The sequence below is a fragment of the Aquarana catesbeiana genome, linkage group LG03 (genome assembly GCF_042186555.1).
Source record: "Aquarana catesbeiana isolate 2022-GZ linkage group LG03, ASM4218655v1, whole genome shotgun sequence".
Taxonomy (NCBI): Eukaryota; Metazoa; Chordata; class Amphibia; order Anura; family Ranidae; genus Aquarana; species Aquarana catesbeiana.
Window position 1 is genome coordinate 268,514,412 of NC_133326.1, and position 19,453 is coordinate 268,533,864.

The window sequence follows — 19,453 nt, forward strand, 5'->3', positions numbered from 1 at the left end:
TGCCCGGACATCGCAGTGGCCGAGCACACGCTCCGGGACCCAAGCGAAGCGCGCGCCCCGCCGGCGGCGCACACGCCCCCTGGGCTGCCTGGAAGGCTGCGCCGTCATATGACGGTGGCCCAGAACAACAGCTGCACCGTCCCGCCATCATATGACTGCGGGCGGGCGGGCAGCAAGTGGTTAAAAAATAAAAAAATAAAAATGTCCCACGAAGTCTTCTCTCACTCCATCAACGGATCAAAAAAAAAACAAAGCTGCGACCGACCCGCCTCCATGGCAGGCACCCGCCATATTCTTTTATAACTGAGGGCAGGGCCACACAGTGATGTTCCCGGGTGACCCCACCCCCCTTTGATGCACGGGGACTTCCCTATGGATTTCTCAGGGTGTCAAAGGGGGGAGGGGCCACCCGGTTATGTAAATGGGTGGCCCCGTTTACATAACCGGTTGGCCTTGCATGGCGCAGGGTTCCCCTTAATATCCATATTTGGGGGGGACCCCCATGCAATTTTTCTTTTTTTTAATTTTGGTTCGGGGTTCCCCTTAATATTTATACCAGACCCAAAGTGCCTGGTAATGGACTGGGGGGATCCCGTGCCATTTTTTTTAATGACCTTTATCTGTTTTGCCCAACCCAACAATTCATTATAGCCGCGATCACTTTTAAATGACTTTTTTCCTTTAGAAATGTCATTTTGTGCAGGGACTGTTCTAAACACGGGAAACATGCGCCACTTTACAGGCATACTATAGACACCCCCCAGGTACGAAATTTAAAGGAATATTTCACTTTTATTGTTTCACTTTAAGCACTATTAAAATCACTGCTCACGAAAATGCGGTTGTTTTTAAAACTTTTTTTTGCATTGATACATGTCCCCTGGGGCATGACCCAGGTCCCCAAACAGTTTTTTATGACAATAACTTGCATATTAACCCTTAAAATTAGCACTTTAAATTTTTCACGTTCGTGTCCCATAGACTTTAAAGTTGTTTGAACAAATTTTTTGCCTGTTCGCATGTTCTGCTGCGAACCGAAGCAGGGGGTGTTCGGTTCATCCCTACCAATCAGCTTCCAGGTTTTATTGCCAAAGCTTAATTGACCAAGATGAGGTTAGAAACTGATTGGCTACCATGCACAGCTGCACCAGATTCTGAGTGCTCCAGTTTTAGTAAATCCCCCCTCTCGTGTCATAATTTGTTTTGCCATTGTGCTTCCCTTTCATTTAAATGGAGTGATTACTCCATTTAACTGCATGAACACACAGGGAAATGATAAAACAAACTACATATTGTATAGTATATAATCCCAAGTCCTTAACTTATATGTATTCGCATATACCAGCGCTATTGAGTATTAGCCAGGAAAGGTAATTTTACATCTTTTTTTTCTTCATTAAAATCAACTTTATATATATGGGCCCTTGGGGAAAAAAAATATGGCCACACAAGGGCTGCAATAATATCTTTGTGGTTCTCCTACATGTCCTATAGATGTTTAGCAATGATTTTTTATGTCTGGTCTTATCTGTGCACCAGCATGAACTGTTGCAGCTCTGCCTATTTAAAGCCACAAATAAGAAATGTCAGAAAGGCCAACCTATTATATATATTTTTGCCCAAGGAGCCACTATCTGGTCACAGAATAGTAGTAGATTTGTAAATAATCCCCCTAAAGCCTTGTACTCATGATGAGATTATTGGACAAATGATTGTCATTTTTTTATTTTTATTTTTTTGCATGCCAGTCTCATATCAAAAATGAAGAGGTTACTAAAGTACGAAAATTCTCGTGCAACAGAAAAAAATTTGGAAGTTTTGGACAAAAGCTGTGTACTAACAATTAGATTATCGTACGATCACTTTGAAAGTGGTATTTTTTGTAGGATTTTCTGATCGTCTGTACAGGCTGTAAAGCACAGATGAGTCCTGTTTAGTTTAGCGTGAATAAACAAGGTCATGGATTTGTATGTCCGTGTATCCATTTGGTGTATAGTCTCTTCCTTACTGGCATTTAGGGTTTTGATCACAAATGTGTGACCAAACCGGTTTAAGATCCACCTGTATGATTGCTTAAAATAGCAATTCAATTTTATGATATAAAGTCATATTTTTGCTAAAGTAATACATTTGCCTAACACATAGAACCTCAGAGCACATACTGTATGTTGGTGCCAAAATGAAATACTCCTTAAAATGATTGCAATCATTCAAAGGAAATGTTGCACGGTTTTCAAATTAGTGAAAATAATTTCTCTAATGGCTAAGATTGTTTATTTTGCCTTATATCTCAGTTAATAAAACGTGATATCCCAATGCAGTGTGTAAAATTACATTCGTCTTTGCCAGCATTGACTTAGTAAATACCATTCTCTGTTATGCCTTAGCTGCTGCTGGAAAGGTTGTGTTACAACTTAATAGTCCTAATCCAGTATTTCAGTAAAACTTGTTTTTCTATCTGTGGCTTTCTCTAAAAGTGTCTTGGCCAGTCTTGACAAAGTCTAGGGCTTCATGTGTTAACCATTAATTGACGGATGGTTTTCCGCTTCAAAACTAATTATATATCTCTGAGGTTCAGTGAAAATTCCTGGATAAATAAAGGACTGCTGAAACCTGTTTCTAAATATTTTACAGATTCTATGGAACTTGAAATTAGATTTGTGTGGTTCTGGAAGATCAGGCTCTTGTAGGATAAATGATACCTTTAAATTCCAAATTAAGTTTTCAAGTACATGGTGGACAGTAGCAGTTGTAAAAAAAAAAGGTGAAAAGCAATGCTGCTGTCTCAGATATATATAAATATATATAATTGAATCACTTGAAATGTTTAACTGAAACAGGAACTTATACTGAAGATTACAGCACACACCAAGCCAGTTAAAATCAACCTAAATAAACACAGTAATACATTTGTGCAATGGTCTACTGAGCCTTTGCTTAATCCAAACTTGTTTATGGAATCCTGCTTGGAAGGCATGCTACCCTAGTTGAGGGAGCTGCAATAGATACAGGATTAAGATAACCACTGAGCTGGCTTTATAGAACCCTTTTATCTCTGTGTTCATACTGTGAGGTCATCCAGGTGAGCCAAAACAAATGAAAAGGAATGAGCTTACTATCACACAATTAGAATATGCTCATTCAAGTCTAAGGGGATATACTAAAGCAATAAATGAATGTATGAAATTATTTTTGTAATCTCCAGTTCAGAAATTCCTGACCTCCCACAAATCAGCACAGCATTGATAATAAAACTGTGAGGATATTTTCACAGCCAGTTTACAAACCAAATTAGATGCACTATTTCTTGCTTGACTTGCACGTAAGTGGTAGCAATTTACAGGCCAAAAATGTTGAAAATGGTGAAGTGGCTCTTAGAAGAACACAACTGTTACATTTTTGGAGCAAGCCAGGCAAAAAAAGTCAAACAAGAAATAAACCAGCAAATTCATACAAAGGAAGAGGGTGGTATTACAGGTAGTTATGTATACCACCATTACAGAGCTGTCTGTACTAATACTAAAAACTGCTTTACAAACTTCCTGCACCTCCACTTTAAAAAGGCCCCAGAATGGTGCAAAACTGTGAAATCTAAGATTGGAGAGCTAATAAACTGATTCAGGGTACTGAAAAAATCATTTATACATATGTCAAGGTTTGGAAAGGAAAAAATGAAAAAAAAAATAGTTTTGAACTTTTAGAAATGGGCCCTTAGTGTAGAGTTCATTTTTGGTAATGGTGCAGTCATCTTAGCAGGAATTTTAGCCAACCGGATTTTAACAATTGGCTTTGTAGCACTGTTTTTTTTTCCTTCCTGACACTGATATTTGTCCTAACTGCCTACCAAAATGTTTAAAGCTGTACTCCAGGCAAGTTATAATGCAATGTAGTTAACAAGAAACATGCTGATAGGATGAAAGAGTAGAGTGATGGAAAGCTTATTAGTCTGCTGCTTCCACTTTCACAGTCCAATGACATGAAGAACAAGGCCTAGTTAAATTACTTAAAATCAGGTCCCCTGCACTACTATACAGGGCTGTGTTGTGTGGCAGAGCTCTGTAAATCTCATAACTGGATGGACAGAAATATGAATCCTTTGGCAGGTAAAACAACTCCATATACAGTATGTATTTTATCTATGTACCTATGTAGCTGTATGCCTGGAGTCTCCATTATGTCTACGTAATTTAACATAAATGAAACATTTCTTGGTAATATACAGTATACATAATTGAAACACAGTAGTGTAGTTTTTCTGGGCACCAATATACTAGATATTGAGACTTCTGTCCTGCATAGAATCACTGCATAGAATGAATGAAACCTTGGCTATAAGAGCAGCCCTTAATGTAAGAAATGTTCTACGTATTCTGGAGGATATAGAGTTATATGTATATTACTGTAAATTGCCTAAAAAGAAAGGTTTTTAAATTTTACATTTACATTTTTGGAGGGCACGCTAGGAACAATACTAGATCACTTGGAAGCTGACGGTGTGTTTCCTAGGCATTCAGTCAGGGCTCTTTTGGATCAATTAAAAGAGATAATTTTGATGGGAATACAAGAAAACTCTGAAATATTATAACCAATTCCAGAGCTTCATCCTTTAAAGACTGTCCAGCTAAAACAGCACTGTTTGTTATGGTTCAAGGAAAAAAGATACTCAACTGTTTTTAATAAGTGTAAAGAGGAATGTGCAAACTGTACCCAAACCAACCAACTACAAACAGTCTTTCCTTAAATTTCAGTACAATAAACTGAAAATTAATTTGCAATTGGTTGGCACATGTTACTGCTCATTAGTGCTTTTTGTACCACATTATTAAATAGATACAAATGCAACAAAGAACATACTGTTCATAAGGCTATCTTTCAAACAGATTTTAACATTTGTTGTTTTATATAGACAGGATAATGAAAGATGATGTTTGATTGGTTGCTACAGCTTACTGCGCTTTATGGTTTGCCTTATTAAATAAAGGCATTTGACATTCCCCCAATGACAGCAAATATTAAGAAACTTGTGGTCATTGTAAATACGGAATCATACCAAAAACAAGTATTGGTAGGACTGCCTCATCAGTGACAAGGCACATATGCTGCAGATGATAATGTGCAGTTTTCAGTCACTCGATATGATGAGGAGGAACTGACTGGTAACTCATATGATATACTGGAACTTGCAAAGGTTACCAGGGCTTGAGTGGAATCGCAAGACTGTTTTTCTGCGTCCTCAGAGTTGATAGAAGCCAGACTTGTTTGACGAGATCTGGTCCACAGCATATCTGTACCCTTTAAAGTGCCAATGTCTTCCTTGAAGTGAGGATTGAAGAGGATGTAGAGGAGAGGATTTAAGCATGCAGGTAAAGGAATAATTAGCAACAGTATTGACTTGATCACTTCTGGACTAATGAATGTGAGATTTAGAAGTGAGGAAAATGACAAGAAGGCCACTGGGCAGTACAATATGCAGTTAGTGAACAGCAGCAGAGCTATATGCTTCACCATTGAACAGTCCCACACATTTTCTAGTTCACCTTTCTCTAGAGTGCAGTACAGCTTAGTATAGGCAACGGTCATTACAAGAAAGCAGAGTGAGTTCAGGAGGACTAAAGCAACCATGAAACCCATAGAGGAGGGGTCACCAAACAGTAAAGGGAAACACAATGGAGATGTCCCATAAGCACTGCCACTTAGCAGAGGTGACACTGCAATGACCAGTGAAAGAATGAAGCACAAGACGATAGACAGTTTAACACTTATAAAAGAGGATTTTGATTCAAATTTAGTAGAACATTTCACTGACAATCCTCTCTCAAGTGCAGCCACTGTTAAAAGAAAGATGGAACATTCAGCAGCAAAAACTGACAGGAAGCCAGTTATTTGACAGCCTACCCCACTTTCCCACCAAGCCCCATACTGAGCAAAGTTTCCAAAGGTAAAAGCATCAACTGTGGCCAGAACACCACTGGATAGACCCATTAGGGTGTTCATGATGGCAATAAAACCAATCAGAAGCTTTATGGATGGAATGTATGAGAGATGTCTGAAGACAGTTGTAATAACTAAACTGTTGCAGATAAAAGCTAGGAAAACTATAAGCCACACGCCAATTCGGATGAGCCAGCTTCCAAATAAATGATCACAAGGTTTGAAGGGTCCTAGATAAAAGAGAGATGCAGTACATTAGTATTATGTCAATTTAACTTTGCAAGAGCAGATATACTGTAATTGAATTTGTAAAAGATCCAACAACTAAAAAACAAAAATACCATCTGTAAGTTATAGAGTAAATATTCCATTATGGGTCTTCTTATAAAAAAAAAACTTTCAAATGGTATACATAGTTTATAGAAAAACCTGTAATACCTTATCTATAATAGCAATAGACACCAGATCTAAAGATTATATTTTATGTTATATACTTTATTACTATTATTGCATTTAATAATTCACTATTTACCTGGAGATGGTGTACACTGTACAGTGTGAAGAACTTTAAGATCTTCTTCAAAGTCCAAAAGGAAATCTTCAAAGTCACGGTCATCTGTAGTGTAAATGTTTTTTCTCATTAAATTATTATTAAAACCCTTATGAAGTTATAACTGCAATCAATCATGTAATTGATCTTTGTGCTGCTTCTTCCCCCAAGCTCTTATGTAACTGAGAACAGAGGGAATGTGATCCCTTATAAAAAAGGGAAAAAAGGTATTTATAATTTTTTTTATATCTGTACAAAATGTTTTGCCTTTCATTTCTATTTTAAACAAAATGGGTTGTTTTACAAGTGATCGTTTACAATCACTTTAACTCCTGTGTCTGGTGAAAAAAATGTGAAAATGCTTTAATACAGTGGCACAAGATACAGTTTCCAGTCACTGTTACTACTGTTATATTGGACTTAAAACATTTGTTTGGTTCTGCACATGGGCCCACAGGTCTGTCCACAAGAGATATACATAGTGCCTTGAAAAAGTATTCATATCCCTTGAAATTTTCCACATGTTGTCATATTACAACCAAAAACGTAAATGTATTTTATTGGGATTTTATGTGATAGACCAACACAAAGTGACACATAATTGTGATGTTGAAGGAAAATGATAAATGGTTTTCAAATTTTTTTACAAATAACTATGTGAAAAGTGTGACATGCATTTGTATTCAGCCCCTCTGAGTAAATACTTTTTAGAACCACCTTTGGCTGCAATTATAGCTGCAAGTCTTTTTGGAGATGTCACTACCAGCTTGTACATCTAGAGAGTGAAATTTTTGCCCATTCTTCTTTGCAAAATCCGCTCGTCTGTATGCTAGTCCGACGGACAAAAACCAACGCTAGGGCAGCTATTGGCTACTGGCTATCAACTTCCTTATGTTAGGCTGCTGTACGTCATCACGTACGAATCCGTCGGACTTTGGTGTGATCATGTGTAGGCAAGTCCGTTGGTTAAAAAGTCCATCGGAAGTCCGTCAAAAGTCCGCCAGAAAGTCTGTCGGACCAGTTAGGTCGAAAAGTCCGCGTGTGTACGCTGCATAACAGGTTTTCTTCTAAGATTGCCCTGTATTTGGCTCCATCCATCTTCCCATCAACTCTGACCAGCTTCCCTGTCCCTGCTGAAGAAAAGATCCCCACACCATGATGCTGCCACCACCGTGTTTCACGGTGGGGATGGTGTGTTCAGGGTGATGTGAAGTGTTAATTTTTCGCCCACACATAGTATTTTGCTTTTAGGCCAAAAAGTAAAATTTTGGTCTCATCTGATCAGAGCACCTTCTTCCAAATGTTTGCTGTGTCCCTCACACAGCTTCTCGCAAACTGCAAACGGGACTTCTTATGGCTTTCTTTCAACAATGGCTTTCTTCTTTCCACTCTTCTATAAGGGCCAGATTTGTGGAGTGCATGACTAATAGTTGTCCTGTGGACAGATTCTCCCACCTGAGCTGTGGATCTCTGCAGCTCCTCCAGAGTTACCATGGGCCTCTTGGCTGCTTCTCTGATTAATACTCTCCTTGCCATGCCTGTCAGTTTAGGTGGACGGACATGTCTTTATAGGTTTGCAGTTGTGCCATAATCTTTCCATTTTCGGATGATGGATTGAACAGTGCTCCGTGAGATGTTTAAAGCTTGGGATATTTTTTTTATAACCTAACCCTGCTTTAAATTTCTCCACAACTTTATCCCCGACCTGTCTGGTGTGTTCCCTGGCCTTCATGATGCTGTTTGTTCGCTAAGGTTCTCTAACAAACCTCTGAAGGCTTCACAGAACAGCTGTATTTATACTGAGATGAAATTACACACAGGTGGACTCTATTTACTAATTATGTGACTTCGGAAGGCAACTGGTTCCACTAGATTCTAGTTAGGGGTATCAGAGTAAAGGGGGGCTGAATACAAATGCACGCCACACTTTTCAGATATTTATTTGTAAAAAAAATTGTAAACCCATTTATCATTTTCCTTCCACTTCACAATTATGTGCCACTTTGTGTTTGTCTACCACAGAAAATCCCAAATAAATACATTTACATTTTAATATCAGTTATTTGCATGAATGTGCATACCAGTTAACCATAAAAAGAGATATTCTTCTTTTAACAATAATTAGCACATAGTTGGTATCATTTCACAATGTATTTCCTAATTTACCTCAATGAGCATATTCACAAGAGAAAATGCACAATGAAAAAACAACCAAAAACACACTTGGGTAAGGTTTGTGTAAAACAGTTGATTCTCACCTTGTATATGTAGCATGCCTGCTTCCTTTCGGAAAAACTCATCAGTGCTGCTGTTGTCCTCCTTGCCCCATTGGTTTGATTGTTTAACAGCATTTTCACAAATAGCAAAAGCACAGCACTGGTATGAGTAAGGCATTTCCATGACCCTAAGATTATCACAACATAATGGGTGTTACTTTACAACGTATTTCATCTGTAAGATCTGTAGCAAAGCAATAACTGCTATTACAAATTACACACAGGTTTAAATCATTTTTCCCATTAAGTTGTTGCATAACACTTTACAAAGTACAGAGAATCATTCACATCAGTTTCATGAAAAAGCAGACAATCAAATACAACACAGTTTTATATATAAGGCCAACACTGGATTGAAATCCATAACCAACCAGTATGTTTTTGAATTTCCTCTTAAACTGATGTAAATAAGATTGATGAAATTTAAAGCATTTAAACCAGGTTGCACATTTTACAAATTATAAGTCTATAAATTCCTCATGTTATTAACTTAAAGTGCACCTGCATCCAGACTATGAACATTAAAGTTTTTTGCATTAAAGTGCAAAAGAAAGTAGAAAAAAAACTTTAAAATGCCCTCTCTGACCCATCTAGCTGCTTGTGCTGTGAACTAATTTATCCTTAAAGGCTAATTCAACCTTTCCATGCCATGGAAAACTACAAGTCCCATCTTCCATTGTGGCAAAGTGACTGAGATATCAATGGAGTACAAGTGTGATGACACCACCACGCTTGTAGTCCACTTATTACTTCCTCCAGCTTCATAACAGAAGGTCGGAACCTCCAAATGAACCTGGGGATGGATGAATTGTCCACAGGAGCCTGTGTATTGCACCCATGATGCACTGATCACTGTTGCAAAGCAAAACATTATTAAATGCACATTATTTTGAATATGGGTACAGTTATTTTTTCTTTTTTTTATGAAAAGTTTATTATGCCTTTAAAGGTCACAACTGAGACCCTGAAGTCAAGTTTTCAATAGTTTTGAAACAACTAGTATTTATTTTTATTAGAAGGCTGGAAAAATACTAAGTTTTTGCTTCCACTGAAAATATGTTAAAAGGAACTGTGATTTCAGTACCTCTGTTGTGAAATTTGAATATTCATTTCTCTACAGCACGTATAGCTATAGAGGTGACAGGGGGCTTCTTTAAAAGTGCTTTTACTGCTTGTTAAGAATAAGTCTTTAGCAGTCTAGACACAGGTTCACTTTAAGTATTTTAATACCGAAACTTAGTCTAATGCTGCGTACACACGATTGGAAATGCCGCCAGCAAAACTCTGATGAGAGCTTTTTGTCGGAAAATGCGACCGTGTGTATGCTCCATCGGTTGAGAGCATGTTCTCTATTTTTCGGTCGGGGAAAGTTCCTATCTGAAAATGCGATCGTCTGTATGCAATTCGGATGCGCAAAAAATCACGCATGCTCGGAAACAATTCAACTCAGAAGCATTGAACTTCATTTTCTTGGCTCGTCGTAGTGTTGTACGTCACCTCGTTCTTGACAGTCGAAAGTTCAGAGAACTTTTGTGTGACCGTGTGTATGGAAGGCAAGCTTGAGCGGAATTCCTTCGGAAAAAACATCCAAGTTTTTTCTGATGGAATTTCTGATCGTGTGTACGCGGCATAACACCTATAAGTTAAAATGTGATGGCCTTACCCAAAATACAATGGCCTCTTAAGAGAAAAAGAAAAATCACCTATTATTTTTCAAAAATTAACTCTATAGAGAATATATACCCATTCCATATTGGAGTAGAGGGAAGACTGATTTTAGGAGTTGGGGGTAGGCTGTTTTTGGGAGTAAGGACAGGCTTCTTTTGGAGGTGATTTTCTAAGTTAGAGACTCCTTCAGTCCAAACAATTCATTTTTACATGTAAATCAACAGCCTTTGCCTAATAAATAACATTTTTAGCAATTGTTCTAAACTCTGTTTTACCTTTTTGAGTTGATCAGAAATAAATGTACTCATTAGAGCTTGCTAATTTTATCCACTTGCCGACCGCTGCATGCCAATATATGTTGGCACAATGGCAGCGGTAGGCAAATGGTAGTACCTGTACTGACATGGGCCGCTATTGCCTGTATGTGTCCTCACTGTGGTTTCCAAATACTGGCTGTGTGTGAATGTCATTGACACACTGCACAGCTCGCCGCATACAGTGTGACCGAGCCCGCGAGACTGGCGGACTCGATGTCCGCTGGTCTCCTGGCAATCGTGTCACGGAGCAGCAGAACGGGGAAGTGCCTATGTAAACAAGGCATGTCCCCGTTCTGGCTTGTGTCATGACAGAGATCACTGCTCTCTGCCATCGAGAGCAGTGATTGCTGTCATGTGAGTTGAAGCCCACCCCCCACAGTTAGAATCACTCCCTAGGACACACTTAACCCCTTCATAGCCCCCTAGTGGTTAGCCCCCCTAGTGGTTAACCCTTGCCAGTGTCATTTACACAGTAATCAGTGCATTTTTATAGCACTGATTGCTGTATAAATGACAATGGTCCCAAAATAATGTCAAAAGTGTCTGATGTGTCAACCATAATGTCGCAGACCCGATAAAAATCGCTGATCGCCGCCATTACTAATTAAAAAACTTAATAATAAAAATGCCATAAAACTATCCCCTATTTTGTAGACGCTATAACTTTTGCTCAAACCAATCAATATATGCTTATTGCCAATTTTTTTTACCAAAAATATGTAGAAGAATACATATCGGCCTAAAATGAGGGACAAAAAACTTTTTTTATAGATTTTTAGGGAATATTTATTATAGCAAAAAGTAAAAAATATTGCGTTTTTTCAAAATTGTTGCTCTTTTTTTGTTTATAGTGCAAAAAATAAAAACCGCAGGGGTGAAATACCACCAAAAGAAAGCTCTATTTGTGGGAAAAAAAGGACGTCAATTTTGTTTGGGAGCCATGTCGCACGACCGCGCAATTGTCAGTTAAAGCGACGCAGTGCTGAATCGCAAAAAGTGCTCTGGTCAGGAAGGGGGTAAAATCTTCTGGGGCTGAAGTGGTTAAAATGTTAGGAAATCAGTGGGTATGATGAGACATTAGAAATTCCCAATCAATTTCCAAGGGAGAAATCTACACACTTGCCATTTAATGTCTATGATCATCTTAAATCTTAAAAGGTTTAATCTACCTATATTTACCTATGCTAAAGGTACAGTTGCCGTTCAACCCCATGTTACATAGTAGGTAAGGTTGAAAAAAGACATAGTCCAACCTAAGTGTGTGATTATATGTCAGTATTACACTGTATATCCCTGTATATTGTGGTCGTTCTTATAGTAATAGTCTAATAGTTTTTTGAAACTATCGATGCTCCCCGCTGATACCACCGCCTGTGGGAGGGAATTCCACATCCTTGCCGCTCTTACAGTAAAGAACCCTCTACGTAGTTTACGGTTAAACCTCTTTTCTTCAAATTTTAATGAGTGGCCACGTGTCTTGTTAAACTCCCTTCTGCAAAAAAAGTTTTATCCCTATTGTGGGGTCACCAGTACGGTATTTGTAAATGGAAATCATATCCCCCATCAAGCGTCTCTTCTCCAGAGAGAATAAGTTCAGTGCTCGCAACCTTTCCTCATAACTAAGATCCTCCAGACCCTTTATTAGCTTTGTTGCCCTTCTTTGTACTCGCTCCATTTCCAGTACATCCTTCCTGAGGACTGGTGCCCAGAACTGGACAGCATACTCTAAGTGCGGCCGGACCAGAGTCTTGTAGAATGAGAAAAGTATCGCTTTATCTCTGGAATTGATCCCCTTTTTAATGCATGCCAATATTCTGTTTGCTTTGTTAGCAGCAGCTTGGCATTGCATGCCATTGCTGAGCCTATCATCTACTAGGACCCCCAGGTCCTATTCCATCCTAGATTCCCCCAGAGGTTATGCCCCCAGTGTATAGATTGCACTCATATTTTTTCCACCCAAATGCATTTTTTTACATTTTTCCACATTAAACTTCATTTGTCATGTAGTTGCCCACCCCATTCATTTGTTCAGATCTTTTTGAAATGTTTCCACACCCAGCAGGGAAGTTATTGCCCTGCGTAGCTTAGTATCGTCTGCAAATACAGAGATTGAACTGTTTACTTCATCCTCCAGGTCCTTTATGAACAAATTAAATAGGATTGGTCTCAGCACAGAACTCTGGGGGACCCCACTACCCACCCCTGACCATTCCGAGTACTCCGCATTTATCACCACCCTCTGAACTCGCCCTTGTAGCCAGTTTTCAATCCATGTACTCACCCTATGGTCCATGCCAACAGACCTTATTTTGTACAGAAAATGTTTATGGGAAACTGTCAAATGCTTTTGCAAAATCCAGATACACCACGTCTACGAGCCTTCCTTTATCTAGATGGCAACTCACCTCCTCGTAGAAGGTTAATAGATTGGTTTGGCAAGAACGATTCTTCATGAATCCATGCTGATTACTGCTAATGATACCGTTCTCATTACTAAAATCTTGTATATTATGTCATCACTATTTCCCCAAAAAGCCAAGTAAGAAAAATAACTATGTTGTGAACAGGCTCTTCATGGTGCTTCCCTGACAAGACACATCACACGTTTGTGCTATCCAAAGCAGATTACAAATCTCTATCATCCCCAAATTCATGGAACAAATAGGATGACCTTTGGCACAGTGTACTCATCAGATACAGTATGTGCAGACATTTTATGAAACCAGAGAATACAAACAAGTCATAAACACTTTCTGAAATGCAAGAAAAATAATGGCTTTCTGAAAGAATGAGGAATGTGTTAGGTGCTGGACCAAATTCCATTGTCTATGCTCTGGAAGATTGTCAGGGTCCATTAAATGTAACCAGTCCTTTTTAGTATGGACTGTATTCAACATCTGACAATAAAATTAATGTAGACACAAGGCAATTTATTGAGCAAAAGTAAACATATTAAGAATGAAATGTTAAATCTACACAAAGAAATACACCTAAATTGGGTTAAATAACACGAACAAACAATGCTTTAGGTGAAAGCAAGCCATCAGTATAAGATGCAGAATTTCCTTATAAATATGCATTATGCCTTTCACTGTAAATACAAGAAAACTCTTTTGCAGGAGTCCATCAGTATATGATGTAAATTGTTTAAGTCCCTTTGTTTAAAAGTGAGACAAAGCACACAGTACAAGTGAACATAGCACTTCATTTTAGGATGCTACGGTGAAAAGAAAAATAGATTGGGCATAGACTGGGCATTGTATGTTGTGGTGAACGACCACAACATACAGAGATATACAATGCAATACTGACATATAATCACACACATAGGTTGGACTTGATGGACTTGTGTCTTTTTTCAACCTCACCTTCTATGTAACTCTGTAACTACATAAATGTTGGACTTATTTACCAATTTTTTTTTTCAATGACATAAATACCATCATTCTCTGCCTACTGTGCTGATTCTTCAAAGTCCTGGTTAGTACCAAATTAACAATCAGTAACCATCACTTACTGGCAGTATAACTTGCAGCTGAATAGTAGGTCATCTTACACTTCTATGCTGTATACTGTATACTGGAAGGCTGCAGCTACTACTGAATCCTTTGTAGCACTGATTCCAATAATTAGTAACAGTGCATGTGTGGTTATATTCTAGCAATGCTTTGCTGACTAAATGAAATCTACTGACATCCATGGGAAACTGTCATAAAACAAAATACCTTCGTGAGATCCCTCAAACACAGCCTGCCACTCTCTAGTTCAGGGGCCGACAACCTATGGCCCGTGGGCCGCACCTGGCCCACCGCCGCTAAATGTCTGGCCCGTCAGTGCACATGATGAATTCGCTTGCACTCGGCCAAGAACATTTTAACCCCGGTCAGCATTCTCGGGATAACAACCGATGTGGCTAAGAAGCCGGTCGGCTGTTATCCCAAGCAGCGGGAAGAGACGTCCCCCCTCCCGTCACCTTCTGCAGCTCGAATGGGCTCTCCCGCCCACGGGGAGGCTCAAGCAACCAGCCGGCAGGTCCACGGGCTGGCCGGAGACCCAAACGAAGCTGCAATCGGCTTTGATCGGGTCTTGGATCTAGTAACCTGGAAGCGATGTCATGACATCACTTCCGGTTTACAGAAGACTGAAAGGTGCCAAATAAAAAAAATTACAGTATTCAACAGCCAAACTTGGTGTTTTGAATTATTTTAGGTGAAAAGGAGGGATTTGGGGTCTTATAGACCCCAGATCCCTCCATAAAGAGTACCTGTCACTGCCTATTACTGTCACAAGGGATTTTTACATTCGTTGTGACAGCAATAAAAGTGATCAGAATTTTTTTCTTAAAGGGACAGTGTGAAAAAAAAATATAAATAAAAAAAAAATGTAAAGCACCCCATCCCTCACACACAGAAGCGAGCGCATTTGGAAGTCGCGACCACAAATGTAAACAGTGTTTAAACTACACATGTGAGGTATCACTGCAATCGTTAGAGAAAGAGCAATAATTATAGTGCAAGACCTCGTCTGTAACTCTAAGCTGGTAACCTGTAAAAATTTTTAAAGAGTAGCATATGGAGATTTTTAAGTACCATAGTTTTTCACTATTCCACAAGTGTGCACAATTTTAAAGCATTACATGGGGGGGGTGTGATGTGCAGGGGAGGGCTGTGTAATTTAAGTTGGTCCAGAGATACAGGGGCTGTGTAAAGTAAAGGGGTCCCTAGGTGCGGGGCTGTGTAATGCAAATAGGTCCAGAAGTGCGAGGGTTGTGTAATGTAAAGGGGTCCAGATTATTATCTTTATTTATTAGCAGGTGAATGCGGCCCTCCATGCATTCACATACATTGAATCTGGCCTTTAAGTGGAAAAAGGTTGCTGAGCCCTGCTCTAGTTCATAGGTTGCATATTTGTTCTTCCTGCAAGGTGAACCTGTGTACAGTATTTCACTGTCTTGAATTTAGTATGCAACGCAGGAGTAAAAAAATGTCAACTTTGTCTGCGGTTTCTGACTACTTATTTTGCTTTGTGACATATTCCCTTTAAAGCCCTATTGGTGAAGAGAAATAGTGCCCTATTGGTGCTGTCAGTGAGAGGAATGGTGTCCCATCCTTGGTATCAGCTGGAGAAGTAGTGCCCCAAGGGCCAGACAGAGGCAAGCAAAGGGCCACATCCAGTCCCCGGGCCGCAGTTTGGGGATCACTGATTTAGTCTATTGCTGAACCAGCAATAGATTAAATAAAATATGTCTCTGGGGATCCAGTAAGGACTAACCTTTAAGCCCTGGTGGTCCAATGCAGGTGCATTGTGGTCTGCACCTCTGGCGGGAGATGCAGACCACGTAACTGTGTCCCTCGCGGTGCCAGCGCTCAGTGTGAGTCAGAGCGCAGTTGCGTTCTGACTCAGATCAATGTGTGCCGGAAAAAGGACTGATTTTTATTTTCAATCCAGAGGTGCATAAATCGCTCATCCACTGGTTCACCAGGGTGTTAAACTGTTTTAACTCCTCAGGTAAGCAGCAGGGGCAAACTGCTTATGAATATCAAAATATTAAAATGTTAAATCAATAATAACAAAAATATTAATTCTTTTATTATTATTTTATTTTGATTAAATATGTATGCATGTGGCCCCCCATGGGATATGAAAACTTGTCCAGTGGCCCTCAGGTAATTTGAGTTTGAGACCCCTGCTTTAAAGAAAAGCAAATCACTATGGCATAAGTAGATGAGTTACAATACTGGTACAAATAAACAATATCTTTGGTTGTTAAATGATTTTCTTTTATGTGTATACATGTAGAAAAATGTATTCTTTATATTGTTATACTTGTTAGCCATTGAAACCCAAATGGCATTATGTGATTATAAGTAGTATGATGTAATAACATAAAAAAACTACACAGTTGATATCAAGGAGCTTGTTTGTCGCAGTCACCTGTGTGCAGAAGTTCACACAGCGGTTATACACACAGTTTGCCAATGCTAAAGAGCTGAAAACAATATTTACTTACTTCACCACTGGGAAATTGAAGTAAATGGCTATGTGGAATGTATTCAGCATTCTATCATTTGGCTTCAAGTGTCTGTCTCTTCACAACACATTCTTTACTGCCTTCTCTTTGATTCTTCTGTAGCTATGTGACTTTTATTTGCCCTTCTTAATTGCGGTTATTTTATGTAATCTTTTCTTTTAAGAACTCTTGCAATTATGGTTCCACACTCATATAAATCTACTGGCTTATCTTGTACATGTTTTCAGCAAGTGGCTGATTTAGTGCCCTATTATTTATTTAAATGTACAAAGGCACAGAAGGGATGTGTCACAAGCATTGCATTCCCATTCTGAATTATGGGGGGCATCAGATAATTGCAACGAATGAACACAGGAAACAATTATTCTACTTCTACAACCACTCCCTTCTCTTATACATGGAACTTGGTGTGGGATCATGGGCATTGTGAACAGAAGTTGTTTGCTAGGTCAAACTTATCATTAGATATGTTGTTGTTCCTAATTCAAGCAAAGAAGAAAAAAGGAAACCAATAGCTTTGATTGTAGTGAAATATTTAGGGTTTTTAAAATCACACTCTACTCAAGCTTAGTATGGGTGAATAAATCATTTTATTTTGCAGAATTTAAATTTTACAAGTCCATTAATTTTGCAAAGCTCAAACCACAGCGGTGGCTTAAAAACAAAATTATTTTCATCTTTACCTTTGTTTGTGTGTTACTAATGAAAATATAAAACTAACAATCAATTTCATTTTCTTTACAGTATTCTTCCCAAGGCATTATCAAGGATCCATCTAACTTTTTTCATTACTAGATTGACAGCTGAATCTTATTTCCTATATTTTTAAAGTAGTTTCCTGTTCTGTTTCATACTACCTCATCCTTCTTATGGCTGTATGGTTCTCTAGAGAAAATCTGTCCCTTTTAAGTATCTGTTTGGTCGTTAAGGCTACAAACCTTCCACCCTATTAAACAGCATTGTACTTTATGTGATATACAGGCCCCCTTCAGAGGTACTTGTACATGTCTATGAATCTATTATCTTTGGAAATATTCTCAAAGCTCTACCTGGTCACATCCTAAATGTCTTAACACTACTCAAGCACAGCATTTCAGTTTTTGATTGACTTAACTGAACAAAAATCATTAACCACTTGTTCACTTTGGTATGCAAAAATGATAACATAAGCACTGTGAATAATTTTACAAAGCACATGCAATATGTGCTCTGAAGTTCTTTTCAAACAAGCCTGTTTCTGTGCCTTGCATGGGACAAAGCACAGGTTCACTTTATCCTTAACTCTCAGAACAAAATCTTTGAGAAGATTCTAATGGAAGTTGATAAAAGTTGAACAATTTCAGCTACACTGCTAATGACATCACTTCATGGATTTTGCATGTAGTCTTTACTCTGAGAATGGCTGCTCTCACCAGAGCAGTGGTTGTCAACTTATGAGATATGAGGGGTCCTCGACTGTGGCCCTGTAACATCACCAAAGGGCCACACATAATACTCAGTCATGAAATGCCACAGAAGACTGTCTGTGGACATACAACAGGAGATAGTCAGAGACTGTTGCTATGCTACAGGCGTTGTTGGAGATTGGAGACATGCTGTAGGACAAACACATAGACTGGCTCATGGGGCCCTTGGGCACCTAAGACTGCTATTTTCTGATAGTAAGCTAAAGTCTAAAACTCAACAGCTGTAATGCTATATTCAGGTAGCCGTATAACTGTATAACACAGCAGTAACAGGGTGAAATGTATTTTTTAATGATAATTTCTATCTATAACAAGGAAGAAAAAAATAATTTAAAGTATCTAAAGCCCATATTTTTATTTTTAGGCATGAGTGGTCAAGGGATAACAATCATGTCAAAGGATTCATTGAAAAGTCAAAATTAGCAAGCATCCCCGTTCACTACCACACCCCAGACAAGCAAATTACACCACTTTCTGTAATATTACCCACAATTCATTATACACAGTTAACCTAATACCAACATAATATAAAAACTACATAAAAATCTGGATGGATCATAAACCAGATTAAATCCACACATCCAGCACTCACACGAAACACAAGAATTATATAATGTAATGGCCTCAGTATGCTTCCCCGGCATGCAACCACATAGAGCTGAGCCCTAATAAAACATCATTCAGCAGATGTTAAAAGACCTCAGCCTCCTCTATAGAGCACTTTAGTGTTCTTGTTCCAGTCCAGCTTATTATCTATGTGTGTAATTCTCCTCTACATTCACTCCTTGGATGGAGACAGGGGTCACCGATGCCTTTCTCCTTCTCAAATCTACAACTAGCTCCCTTTTCATAGTCACATTTAAGTGCAGATGATTATCCTCACAATGACAAAGTTCTCCACCACAGTCCTATATGCAGTCTCTTCCCCATCCCTGATACATCCCACTACCATAGCGTGGTCAGAAAACTTCTGAAGATAGCAAGACTGTCTTGTAGCTGAAATCAGTGCTATAGACAGTAAAGAGGAATGGAGAGAGAACTGTCCCCTGTGGAACCCTCATTAGCTCCTGTCTAAATTGGCCCAAGTATGTGTATGTATGATTGTGAAGTTAGGGACCTTAGACTGTAAGCTCCTTGAGGGTGGCAGGGACTGATGTGAATGTATATTTACAGCGCTGCGTAAATTGATCGTGCTATATAAATTCCTGTAATAA

The 19,453-nt window shown here is 38.8% G+C and overlaps 1 protein-coding gene across 1 annotated transcript in view; it reads right to left on the bottom strand.

Annotated features, from left to right (window-relative positions):
• Positions 1–735: 735 nt before the first annotated feature.
• Positions 736–19,453, bottom strand: part of LGR5 (leucine rich repeat containing G protein-coupled receptor 5) — a 223,604-nt gene continuing 204,886 nt past the window's right edge. The window contains exons 16-18 of the mRNA XM_073620041.1: positions 8,740–8,885; positions 6,464–6,547; positions 736–6,161 (exon numbers count right to left, since the gene is read on the bottom strand). Coding sequence (XP_073476142.1) covers positions 5,080–6,161; positions 6,464–6,547; positions 8,740–8,885 — 1,312 coding nt within the window. The 3' untranslated portion in view covers positions 736–5,079. The remainder of the gene's footprint in view (positions 6,162–6,463; positions 6,548–8,739; positions 8,886–19,453) is intronic.